This window comes from Thunnus albacares, chromosome 17, assembly GCF_914725855.1.
Source record: "Thunnus albacares chromosome 17, fThuAlb1.1, whole genome shotgun sequence".
Lineage (NCBI taxonomy): Eukaryota > Metazoa > Chordata > Actinopteri > Scombriformes > Scombridae > Thunnus > Thunnus albacares.
In genome coordinates this window covers 19,305,478-19,318,306 of record NC_058122.1, presented here as the reverse complement: position 1 = coordinate 19,318,306, position 12,829 = coordinate 19,305,478, and the positions used below count along the sequence as shown (strand labels likewise).

The following is a 12,829-nucleotide window of genomic DNA, read 5'->3' as shown; positions in this document are numbered from 1 at the left end:
AGGAATTCAGCAGCGTTATATTATAACCCTTTGATTGGCTGTTTTTACCCATAGATCTTTGCAGTGGTACAGTCCACAACACCCGGGTTTCCGCGCGAAAAGACGGCCCGCGCGCCCGAATTGCTTATAGCATCCATTGGCAGAAACAGCACGCGCCAGGCAGAGCTGCACTGTTGTCAACAGCGGCGGGTTTTAACGGATTTTAAAGTCGTTTTTATCTCTTTTGTCTTGAACGTTTAGATAGCTGTTTACCATGCCAGCCAGGACTTCCCTGTCTCTGCCAGAGGATGTCAGGAAAAGGTACGTTGTCGTTAATAACCGGAGTGCTAATAATGTCCTGAAGATGTAGCATGCATGCAGCTTGTTGTCGTGATTCAAAAGCCGATAATAGTAACAGTAAACCCCGGATAACTGGGTGCATTTGGGATTGGGCTTGGCGGTTATCACTTTAATCTATCGTTTATACTAGACAGTTGCAGCTAGCGTTAGCTTGTTGCCACCTGACAGTCAGCACCGATACCGTTAACGTTAGCCCCGTTCATTAAACGTTAGCTAGTTAGCACCGTAGCCCCTTAATGGATGGAGGGGCGTGGGAGATTTGGCGCCACTCTGAAAGTTTTGCTTTCTATGTTTTCTGCTTGTTCCCTGTCGCACCGGTCGCAGGAAATAATGCTCATAGATAGTTTGCGCTATGTAGCTCCTTAGTTAACTTAATCTAACTTACCCTGACGTTGTTTGGACATGTTCTTTGTTCACAGGCTGCAGGTGTTGGATGAAGATGGATTTTCAGACGAGGTGAGTTCTGTGTTTAACGTTACTTTGATAACTTACACGTGAAAACCTGCAAGTTATCTAGTTGCTGCAGTTGCTCGTTAATTGTTGTTGCCGACGACTATTAAGTCATGATTGTACGGTCATAATATAGTGTCTTTCTGTTAAAGAGAAGCCTCAATTAGATTCCCCTTATCCAAAATCTGTAGTGTTGCCTTGCTCAACTGTAATCTATGATTTTGATTGAGTCTCTCCGTGACATAAATGCTAAAGAGAGGAGTCGTACAGATGATGCCATCTAGACACAAGACCCCCTAACCCGAGCTGCTCCACAGGTGCCCTGAATGTTACCGAATTAATGGATTAATTATGTCAAACACTATCAATAAGCCAATTGCCAAAAGTGTCATGTGAAGAAGTCATCGGATCAAGTCTTGATGCTGTCATCTTCAGATTTTTATGTAAGCATGTGTCCAGACATCTTTGCAGCTGTGACTGAAAGGGAAAAAGTGACATTTCAATTAAAATGTGTTTTGTCATGGGATTATTAGGTTTTGCATGTTTGTGAACTATTTACCAGTTTAACATAAAAAAAAAAAAATCCAGCTGCAAGTGGCCTCTGATTCTGTTACAGGATGCATTTTATGGCAATAGTGTCTGTCAACACATTAAAAAAAATCAATATATTGTATGTTTGTACTTTTTAAGCCTGCATCATGAATTCACGTTTATTTTACAACTGATCAAGTTAATGTCGCCTTAAACAGTTAAAGGTTCTCTTTTCTTGAAGGCAAACTAAGCCTTGCTAAGTACATCTCTTTCCTTAAAATGCTATTCCAGGATCATGTGAAGGAGAAGCTCAAGCTGGTGCAGGAGTTCCTGCATGTTGACGCTCAGGACCTGCTGAGCAGCCTCGAGGAGAAGATGAAAAGTTCAGAGATTTCAATGGTTAGTGACTCTTAACAATATGTGAAACACTACAAATTCTGAAACATTGTTTCTCATTAGTTCACCGTGTACTCCTCAGGAGGTCTACATCTCTAAAGTAAAGGCCTTGCTGGGAAAGGAGCTTCATCTTGAAAATGGCTCACATGCTGATGACGAGGAGCAGAACGGAAAGACTAATGGCTTCACAAATGGTTCCCACAAAGACGAGGACAGTGAGGATGTAACCATGGACGTACAGGAGGAAGAGGAGGCTGTCAAGTCACCAACTGCTTCTAAAGGGAAGGGTGGACGCAGGAGCAAGGCCAACTCTGACACTAAAAGTTAGTTTGAGATTCCTTCCAAATTTCAAGTTTCTTTTATTACCACACGGCCAGGCTGATGGAATCAGTGCAAACATAAAGGACATAAGTGTTTGCACTGGTGTTGTGTGTGTGTGATGTAGTGTTCCTTATTAATATTTATCATATAACCGTATTCTAAGATGGAGATGACCAGCAAATGAATTTTTTAAAAAACAATGTTGAACTTAATCTCGTGTTATCATCTTTTTAGAGTCTCCAGTCAGTACCAGGGTTACAAGAAACAGTGGGAAACAGCCAACCATCTTGTCAATGTTCTCTAAAGTGTGCGTATATGTCTCTCTCTTTTTTTCCATTCACATTTTTCTTTAAGTAGAAGATAAAGTTTTCATGTACACAAAGTCTCTTGCATTCTGTTTAAAAGTAAATCTCTTGCAGTCAAAAACGCAAGTCTGAGGACTTGAATGGAGAAGCCACTAATGGACAAAATGAGCAGAAAAAACAGGAAGAGGATGTTGAGGAGGTAATTTTTTTTTTTTTTTTTTTTGGGGGGGGGGATGTACTCATGATGTTTAAATGTCAGTCAGAGAGCTTGTATAATTCTCAGTATCTGGTACATAACCACATAATTCAATTTTCAAATCTGTTGTAGTCTCGGGAGGAGAAGCGTCTCAAAGTTGAGTCAGATGAAAAGTAAGTCTTTTGCCCTTTTTAAACAAATAATTGTGATGGAACTTGCACAAGTGGACGCACTAATACTTTTCTTTATGCAGTGATGCTCCAGAAGAATCAAAGAGTGAGATGGTTAAGCCAGTTTCTGCTGCAAAGGTAATGAATTGGGTCATTCAGCTGTGCACTTTTTTGTAATGCATAGTACTGATGCTACTTGCATAATTGCCCGTCTATAATTGTTGTTTTTGTCTTTTGTTTTTTCTCCCAGACACCACCCCCCAAATGTCCAGACTGTAGACAATACTTGGATGACTCAGACCTCAAGTTCTTTCAAGGGGATCCTGATAACGCAGTGAGTACCTTCAAGAAGTGAAAGGTTTTAAAGATGTTAATGTAATTACTTTTGTTTACTGAAACAATTCTGCTGTTTGCATCTTCAGCTGGATGAACCAGAAATGTTAACAGATGAGCGCCTCTCCTTGTTTGACTCAAATGAGGATGGATTTGAGAGTTATGAGGATCTGCCCCAGCACAAGATTACAAACTTCAGGTGAGGATTCTCTGTCTAGTTTAAAATAACCTCAGACTGATGGCTTATCCTAAAGAAACAAGCATGATTACTATTATCATAGTGTTAACACCACAGTGTCAGTTTTATTAACTGTTTTGTCTTGCAGTGTTTATGACAAGCGTGGCCACCTTTGTCCATTCGACTCTGGACTGATTGAGAAGAATGTGGAGCTCTACTTCAGTTGTGTTGTCAAACCCATCTATGATGACAACCCTTGCATGGATGGTAAGAAAATTCACATTTAAATCATGGAAACCCCATGGTAACTATACACTTTTATTTCCTTGAACCACTACAACCAATTGGAAGCTGAATACCTGTGATATTTTTTTTTCCTTCAGGTGGTGTTCCTGCCAAGAAGCTTGGACCCATTAATGCCTGGTGGATCACTGGGTTTGATGGTGGAGAAAAGGCTTTAATTGGTTTCACTACAGGTAACACAGTTTAAGCTTTCTCCTCCGACTTTGAATTCACTTTACCCATGTCATGATCTAACAGTAATGTCTCAATTATCCAGCTTTTGCTGATTACATCCTGATGCACTCCAGTGAGGAGTATGCGCCCATCTTTGCACTGATGCAGGAGAAAATCTATATGAGCAAGATTGTGGTTGAATTCCTCCAGAAGAACCCTGACGCTACTTATGAGGACCTTCTCAACAAGATTGAGGTGAGGAATTGTGTGAAATAGTGTCTTTGTCTACTTGCGAATTGAACATTTCTGCCATATTCAGCATGGTTCTGTTTTTCTTGTGGATTATTTGTGATCACTGCTACAATGCCTTTTTTAATCTGGGTGTCCCCAATCAAAATATACCTTGAAAAGTTCAGTATCGTTGTATTTTCCCCAAAACAGTGATGCGATCAGGCATTACCTGCAGCAACTGACTGAATGTGAGCAGGTCTTTAGAAGTCCTTTGGAAACCTCTAACTTTTCAGGAGGACTTTTTAGGGGCTACTTTTTTTAGAGATAAATGCTATGTAAAGTTAGCAGTGACATGCCTCTTATTTTTAGGAGCGCATTAGGATATTTTGTGAAAACGGCCCCTGGACTGAAAGTTTTGTTCGTCTCGCCCTCAGACAACGGTGCCTCCTGCAGGGCTAAACTTCAACTGCTTCACCGAAGACACACTACTGCGTCATGCCCAGTTCGTGGTGGAGCAGGTGGAGAGCTATGATGAGGCTGGCGACTCCGATGAGCAGCCCATCATTGTTACTCCCTGCATGAGAGACCTGATCAAGCTTGCAGGAGTCACACTAGGGAAGAGGTACGATTTTTTTTTTTTTCTTTCTTTTAATTTTTAAAACTTTTTTCCCCTTCCTCCTTGCCATGAAGTGATGTCAGCGGAAGTAGTCAAAGGGGGGGAGGGTCAGTCTTGTGAACCTGCAGACTATTGGCTTTTAATAGTTTGCAGACTCTAAATACTTGAAACCATCAATTTATTGTATCATTCATAAAAGCAAGTCTTCCATAGCTACTGTAACTCAAAGTGGAAACAAACATGAGCAGAGCACATGCTACATATTTTTAAATTACATGAACACTCCCCATTCTCTGCTTCACTGAATTTATTTAGCAGCAGCTCCTCGGCAACACATGCTTCTGGATTTTTGAAGTTATCCATTTTATTTTGCTTGTATTCCTGTATTACTGCTCCTCGCTCCTTGTTCTCCCTAATGTCTAACATTCCTTTGACATTTCCTAATGCAGCATGCTGCTGTACTGGTAGGTAGGCCTTGTTGTGAATGCATCCTTAGCTTGTATGGTGTGTTTAGTGAGAAGCATTTAGAAGCTATATGGACAAGAACATCATACCAGAGTTCACGCTAGAATTTTCTTGTTTTTTGGCTTTACATTGTAGTTTATTTTTGTTATCTGGCATATCTTAATTCAGGCCAAACACTTTGTGTGTATTTGTGGACCAATGTCCAGAAATCATCATGACATAATTTGAACTCTGTCACAATTCACTATTCAAAAAAATGTTTGGTAGGATTTAGGGTTACTTACAGTTACTTTGAAGTCTCTGTTCAGTGCAGAAATGCGACATCTTCAACTGCTCTGCCAGCAGTTAACTCCTGCTCCCCTTTTTATCTACAGCCAGTGTGTTTTACAGTCATACAGTCCTTGTTATGCTAAAAGAGAATAGTTATGAACAAGCTAAAGACAACTGCGAATTCTATGTAATGATTGAAATAAGCCACATATCTCAAAATTAGTTGAATTCTCGTAGACTTGGTTGAAACCAGCCAGTGCTTCCTTTCTACCAGCAGTAACTGCCACAGAGAAGATGGCAGAGGAGAGGATGAATGATGCCACAGGGCTGTTAACCAGTTTCTTGTAAAAGACCTGCACCCTTTCTGAAACAGTGGAGGGCTTTAGGTAACAATTTATCAGTCCAGCAGTACAGTATATTAAGCTATTCTAACCTTTTTGTAGCCTATGTGCGTGTCAATAAGGAGACATTTGGTGAGACAAACGCCCAACACTGAAGGTGGAGTTAAATGTTCACAACATTTAATATTTATAAAACTGAGTGGAAGAATCATCTTGATGGACTTTATTGGGAAAAACAACTTCTTGGTTGTCCAGGTTAGTTCAAAGCACACTTACTAAACCTTTTTTAAGTGTGAGTCAGTGTGTTGTTGTTATCTCTAAAGGCCAGAATGTTGAAGAATTTTATCAGCCAGTTGCATCTAACGGGAACTCTGCATTGTACATCTTTTAATGTGTCTGTTTTGGTTTTGTTTGCTTGTTATTATGTTGCATGGCCTGATGCTGTGGTGTGTTGACGGCCAGGGGCTTCATAATGCTATCGCTCCACATATCATCAGGTATTTGTGCTGATTAAAATGGACCTCTCGTCTGAATGCAAACTTTACTCTTTTTAACAGGAGAGCTGCCAGAAGGCAGGCCATTCGTCACCCAACAAAGATCGAGAAGGACAGCAAGGGGCCAACTAAAGCGACTACCACCAAGCTGGTTTACCAGATCTTTGATACCTTCTTCTCTGATCAGATAGAGCAGAATGATAAAGAAAGCGGAGGGGTCAAAAGACATCGCTGTGGTGTGTGTGAGGTGAGTGATTCTGAAAGTGAAGCCCCATTGTTTAGAAAGCATTTTTAACATGTGAGTCAACAGATCATGTGCTCTGCAAAGTTCAACAGTGGAAATACATGCTGTTCTTTGTGTCTTCAGGTCTGCCAATCTCCTGATTGTGGCAAGTGTGCAGCTTGCAAGGACATGATCAAATTTGGAGGAAGTGGCAAAAGCAAGCAGGCTTGTAAGCAGCGAAGGTGAGGATGTCTCTAAGCAATTTAGTCTGTAGCATTGTGAATGTATGTCCACAAAGGGTTTTGTAGTCTGAGTTTTCTCAAAGTTGAATTGCGAATTGTGTAAATTATAACACTATAATCCAGCAAACATCATCTTGAAGATGGAAAAGAAAAGGGACAAATGTTTGTCTCAGGAACTTTTCAAGCATGATACAGCTACATCTTCCATCCTTAATTTCACTTTTGCCAAAATCCAATATTGATTCCTTTGTTTAGATGCCCAAACCTTGCAGTAAAGGAGGCTGAAGATGATGAGAACATTGAAGAGGAAGATGTGCCAGTGGAGAAGCCCAAAAAGATTTCTCAAGCAAAGAGAAAGAAGCAGACCCAGTGCAAACTGTCATGGATTGGAGAGCCCGTTCAGGTATCTGCTTTCTGCCCCTGTTGGTTATTGGAGGATTGAGGTTTATATATGCACACACTCATACTTGTCTCCTGCCCCCTTCAGACTGAGGGGAAGAAGCAGTACTACAGTAAGGTCCGCGTGAATGATGAAGTGCTGGAAGTGGGAGACTGTGTCTCAGTTTCATCAGAGGACCCATCCATTCCTCTGTATCTGGCAAGGTATGGCCTTCTTTCTTATTTTTTGGAAAAACACTCCTTGAAAACATTTTTTCACAGTGGCTCGTATTAACCTAATGACATATTTCATCCATCAGGATCACAGCACTATGGGAGGACAACAATGGAAAGATGTTCCATGCCCACTGGTTCCTTCGTGGGATTCACACAGTGCTGGGAGAGTCTTCTGATCCGCTGGAGCTCTTCATTGTGGACGAGTGTGAAGACATGCTGCTCAATTACGTGCTTGGCAAAGTAAACGTCATGTATAAGGCCCCATCTAACAACTGGTTTATGGAGGTAGGTTAAATTGAAGGCAGGTTAATTTGTAATATATTATGTTCTTGTTTGGTTTTCTTAAATTCATTTCACTGTTACTTTTTTATTTCAGGGTGGCATGGATGTTGACATCAAGGTGATTGAGGATGACGGGAAGAGTTTCTTCTATCAGTTCTGGTATGACACAGACTTTGCCCGCTTTGTGACACCTCCCAACACCACTCCATCAGAAGACTGCAAGTTCAAGTAAGAACCACCCACACATATACTGCACATTTGACAGTCTCTCTGTTCCCTCTTCTAACCTTTTTATAATGAATGTGCTCCATTTTGCTCTCAGGTTCTGTGGCAGCTGTACTAGGACAAAAGAGGGGGAAGAACAGGAAACACCTCGTGCATTTGAACCTCTGGATGATGAAGACAATGACTCCAAGGCTCTGTATGCTCTGGCCTGCTTTAAAGGGGAGCAGTTCCGGGTGGGAGACGGTGTCTACCTGCCTCCTGACGCTTTTAATTTCAGGTGAGTGAAGTGAACTTTAAGTCAACTTTGCACAATCAGGAAATGTGTGATACTCACTGCCTCTGTCTCTGGCTCTCAGTGTGAAACCAGCTAGCCCAGTGAAGCGCTCCCATCGGAAAGATGACGTTGATGAGGAGTTGTACCCAGAGTATTACAGGAAGTCCTCGGACTACATCAAGGGGTCAAACCTGGATGCCCCACAGCCTTTCCGCATTGGGCGCATTAAGGAGATCTTCTGTCACAGACGTAGCAATGGGAAACCAGACAGTTCAGAGGTCAAACTGCGACTCTACAAGTTCTACAGGTATAATGCATTGCAATGAATCTGATTTGTCATTCAGAGGTTAGTCTGTAACAAGTGACTGTTGCAACTCTTAAATTAACTGGCTTTTTTTTCTCATGTCCCAGGCCTGAGAACACTCACAAAGGTGTCAAAGGCAGTTACCACACAGACATCAATCAGCTGTACTGGAGTGATGAAGAAGTAACTGTCAGCATGTCTGAGGTGCTCGGTCGCTGTGAAGTAGAATATGCAGAAGACCTGAATGAATCAGTCCAGGACTATTCCAGTGGTAGACCTGATCGCTTCTATTTCCTGGAGGTACAGCTATTTACACTGTTCCTACAGTATTGTGTGTATCATCTAAAATGAAAATTGGAAAACATAATGCCCACACTTAAAAATATCTTAATTGCTGTGTTTAATCTTAACATGTTTAATCTTTAATCCTGTCACAGGCCTATAATGCAAAATCAAAAAGCTTTGAAGACCCTCCAAATCATGCTCGCTCTGCTGTTAATAAAGGCAAAGGAAAGGGCAAAGGAAAAGGTAAAATGCTAACATGAAAAAACTGAATATATTCTTAAGCTGAAATAGGTTTTTAGGGTCACTAAAATACTAATCCATCAACTTTACTATTTTCTACAAGGTAAGGGCAAGGGAAAAGCTTCAGCAGTACAGGAAACACAGGAACCCCAGAATGAACCACAGACACCTAAAGTGCTCAAATATCGCACACTGGACGTGTTCTCTGGCTGCGGAGGACTTTCTGAAGGCTTCCACCAGGCTGGTAAATGCTTGTCCCATGCTACCCATAAAATGTGTTCTCTGATCCACAAATGTTAGCATATATGGAAAGCTTCGGTTTTATTTTTCAATACAATGCTGAAATTATGACTGGCTTGTTTTTTAAGGTATCTCTGAGACTGAGTGGGCCATAGAGATGTGGGAGCCTGCAGCACAGGCCTTTAGGCTCAACAACCCCGGCACTACAGTATTCACTGAAGACTGCAACGTCTTGCTGAAGTTGGTCATGTCTGGAGAGAAGACCAACTCTCTTGGCCAGAAGCTGCCTCAGAAGGGTGATGTGGAGATGCTGTGTGGAGGACCTCCTTGCCAAGGGTTCAGTGGGATGAACCGCTTCAACTCACGCACCTATTCCAAATTCAAGAACTCACTTGTGGTCTCCTATCTCAGGTGAGTGTTTGTAAGAGCAGATTCTTATCTTGTTAGAGTTGCAGTAACAGGCTGTTGCACTGTAGACCATACATATCCATGTAAGTGTGCCCAACTGGAATAAGTTTTTCTTTGTTGCAGTTACTGCGACTACTACAGGCCCAAATTCTTCCTGCTTGAGAATGTGAGGAACTTCGTGTCATTCAAAAGGTCCATGGTCCTGAAACTGACACTACGCTGTCTTGTACGAATGGGCTACCAGTGTACTTTTGGTGTCCTTCAGGTGGGTCTGACTCTACTCGGTATTGTATTTCTCATCAGGTTTGGGATCTGAATGAATAGCATGGACATATGCATGTGTGATCCTCAAAAAAAATCCTCATCTGCAAATAAAAATGCCTGGCAACTCAGTGTGTATCGGAGGAGACTCATGGCTATATTCTCTCCAAAGCACCAAACATGTTGGCATTAGTGGGAACAGCAGCATCAAACAACTGGCCAAATTCAGAGAAAAAGGTGTAAAGTGCAAAATAAATAGCAAAACCTGACAATCATTTTATTTAAATGAATGTAACACAAAAGTTATTAACGCATCTCCCTGAATTTCCTTAAAAATGTGAGGATGCTGCTGAAAATGAGACTTCCCATTACAATGCACTGTGATGCATGTGCTTCAGTTAAATGTTATTTATATTGCTGAAAATCTGCTGTCAGTCTCAAAGGGCTTTACAATCTGACCAACACATACAAACCCTCCATCCTCAGACCCTTACCGATAACTTAAAACTTCACCAATAAACCCATCACATCAACCTGATGTAAATATTCACCACAATGCAGTTGTTCCCACCATTTTGGCTGGTGACTGCTACAAAAAAAGCAACGTACTCTTGCAAGCCCTTCTCAGTATTTTTATATGAACAGGAAGCAGTTCCTCCCAGATTGTTTTGAAATGAATAATTTAGAGGCATGAAGAGATGAAATTGACAGATTTTACAAGGAAAAAAAATACAGACCTACATGCTTGTATTTTTATGACTGAAGTCTGCTTTGTTAGACAGTAACATGCTTGATGCTTCCCTCTTTATCAGGCTGGTCAGTATGGTGTTGCCCAGACCCGCCGTAGGGCAATCATCCTGGCTGCTGCTCCTGGAGAGAAGCTGCCTCGTTATCCTGAGCCTCTGCATGTGTTTGCTCCCAGAGCTTGCTCTCTGAGCGTGGTGGTGGATGAAAAGAAATACGTCAGTAATGTCACACGGTAATGTGAACATAATCCACTTTCCTCTTTCTTGATCTGTAATTCTAGATCACATACCAATACAGCACACACTCCTCAGCCCCTCAAACAGGTTATAATAATGCTTCAGTGTGACTATCGACTAGATTAAATTTCCTGTCTTCCAATAGGGGTAATGGAGGAATCTACAGAACCATCACTGTCAGAGACACCATGTCAGATCTGCCAGAGATTCGCAATGGTGCAGCGGCATTGGAGATTTCTTATAATGGGGAGCCTCAGTCTTGGTTCCAGAGGCAGATCAGAGGCACACAGTATCAGCCAATCCTCAAAGATCACATCTGCAAGGTGAGCTGTCTCACACTTGTGACATTAACCAGATCTAGATGTACTGTGTTTACCAGTATGTAGGACTGAAATGCAAATGCCACTTCTGTAACTGATGAAGATCTTTGTTCTCAGGACATGAGTGCTCTGGTGGAAGCTCGGATGCGTCACATCCCCTTGGCCCCAGGCTCTGACTGGAGGGATCTACCCAACATTGAGGTTCGACTGAAAGACGGCACCATGACCAAGAAACTCCGTTACACACACTCTGATAAAAAGAACGGACGCAGCAGCACTGGTGCTCTCAGAGGCGTATGTACTTGTGCAGGAGGTAGGCAGGTTTAGTCAAGTACTTTTGTAGTGGAAATTACAGAACCTACATCTCGAGTGTGGAGACATGTCTGATTGTGTTTATGCCTCGTCATAGGGAAGCCTTGCGACCCCGCAGACAGGCAGTTTAACACCCTGATCCCCTGGTGTCTGCCTCACACTGGGAACCGCCACAACCACTGGGCCGGACTCTACGGCAGGTTGGAGTGGGACGGCTTCTTCAGCACAACTGTTACCAACCCTGAACCAATGGGCAAACAGGTACATGAACTCTCTGAATAAAACCTATTTTCAGCCAAAATGTTGCTTAACTGACACAAACTAGCTTAGAGATCATTCACTTTGTTTCATACTGTGAAACATCCCTCCCTGTATCCTATTTGCCTAAAAAAGCCGACTGAACAGTTTCAGACAGAGAATTAAATCAAGGAATCACACTGGTCACAAAGATCCCATTGGTTACAAATTTCAGTTGCCCCAGATATCGGGAGATGCTTGAATGTTATAAAGTTAACTCAAATCAACTGACTTATAATGTGGTTGGAAAAATGTACACTAAGAGGACAACAACCGTATTGATGCCTTCAAACCCAGTCTAACAGATTTCCTGCATCTGGATCTTAATCCTTGCATTTTAATTTCAGGGCCGTGTTCTGCATCCTGAGCAGCACAGAGTGGTCAGTGTGAGGGAGTGTGCACGCTCTCAGGGATTCCCCGACACCTACCGCTTCTTTGGAAACATCCTGGACAAACACAGACAGGTAACCACATTGCATTGGGCTGCCAGTGTCATGGTTTACATGCCAACCTACTTGGCTCTTTTTTTAAGGATCCCCAAACATGTTTTATTACTAAGTGGCCACAGCTGAGATGTAGCAGGCGTTGTCTGTCTGTCTGAAATTTTAAGGACCTGATTGACCTGATTGCTTCTTCCTGTTTCCCAGGTTGGAAATGCTGTCCCCCCTCCACTCTCCAGGGCCATAGGACTGGAGATTAAGAAGTGTGTCTTGGAGAGGATGAAGGAAGACCAAGCATCAGGTGACTTTCCCATCTGTCTCAATGTCATTCAAGAATAACATGAAAAGATGTTTTAAATTCAAGCAATAGAATAAGCAGAAATACTAATGCGTATTATCTTTCTCCTCCACAGAGAAAATCAAACAAGAGAAGATGGAGGTCTCTGATTAGTCCTTTGTTCCTTTCCCAGCAAGAATCGGATCTATAAATCCTGATGCTGTTATGTCAGGCAGTCATTTCTTTTAAATAAGCTGGCAGTCAACTGTGTCACTAAGTGGCCACCGTGGACATTCTGTGCAGTGCCATTCCATGTTTTAAGTTTTAAATGTGCTTTAATCATGATGTTGGGAAATGTTCGCCTAATGTGGAATAAATTGTATGTAGTTTTTATATGTAATATTTCAAATAAAGCTCTTATGAAATTGATGATTTGTGTGTATAATTAACAATGGACAGTTAGGAAGATTATGTCAAGTCTGGTAAAATGGTATTAAGGGTCAAGTATT

General features: G+C 41.8%; 1 protein-coding gene across 1 annotated transcript; it reads left to right on the top strand.

The window, feature by feature from the left end:
• The first annotated feature begins 99 nt into the window (after positions 1-99).
• Positions 100-12,749, top strand: dnmt1 (DNA (cytosine-5-)-methyltransferase 1). The gene is made up of 34 exons (XM_044332196.1): positions 100-300; positions 759-795; positions 1,612-1,719; positions 1,799-2,039; positions 2,272-2,344; positions 2,457-2,541; positions 2,671-2,711; positions 2,792-2,846; positions 2,959-3,042; positions 3,131-3,240; positions 3,368-3,486; positions 3,603-3,695; positions 3,779-3,930; positions 4,341-4,528; positions 6,156-6,339; positions 6,460-6,557; positions 6,813-6,960; positions 7,045-7,160; positions 7,256-7,457; positions 7,549-7,682; positions 7,777-7,956; positions 8,036-8,260; positions 8,365-8,557; positions 8,695-8,785; positions 8,886-9,026; positions 9,151-9,433; positions 9,554-9,695; positions 10,504-10,670; positions 10,820-10,997; positions 11,112-11,307; positions 11,404-11,567; positions 11,951-12,067; positions 12,251-12,344; positions 12,457-12,749. Exons 1-34 carry the CDS (start codon positions 254-256, stop codon positions 12,492-12,494), a joined length of 4,524 nt encoding a protein of 1,507 aa, XP_044188131.1. The 5' UTR covers positions 100-253; the 3' UTR covers positions 12,495-12,749.
• The last annotated feature ends 80 nt before the right edge of the window (positions 12,750-12,829 follow it).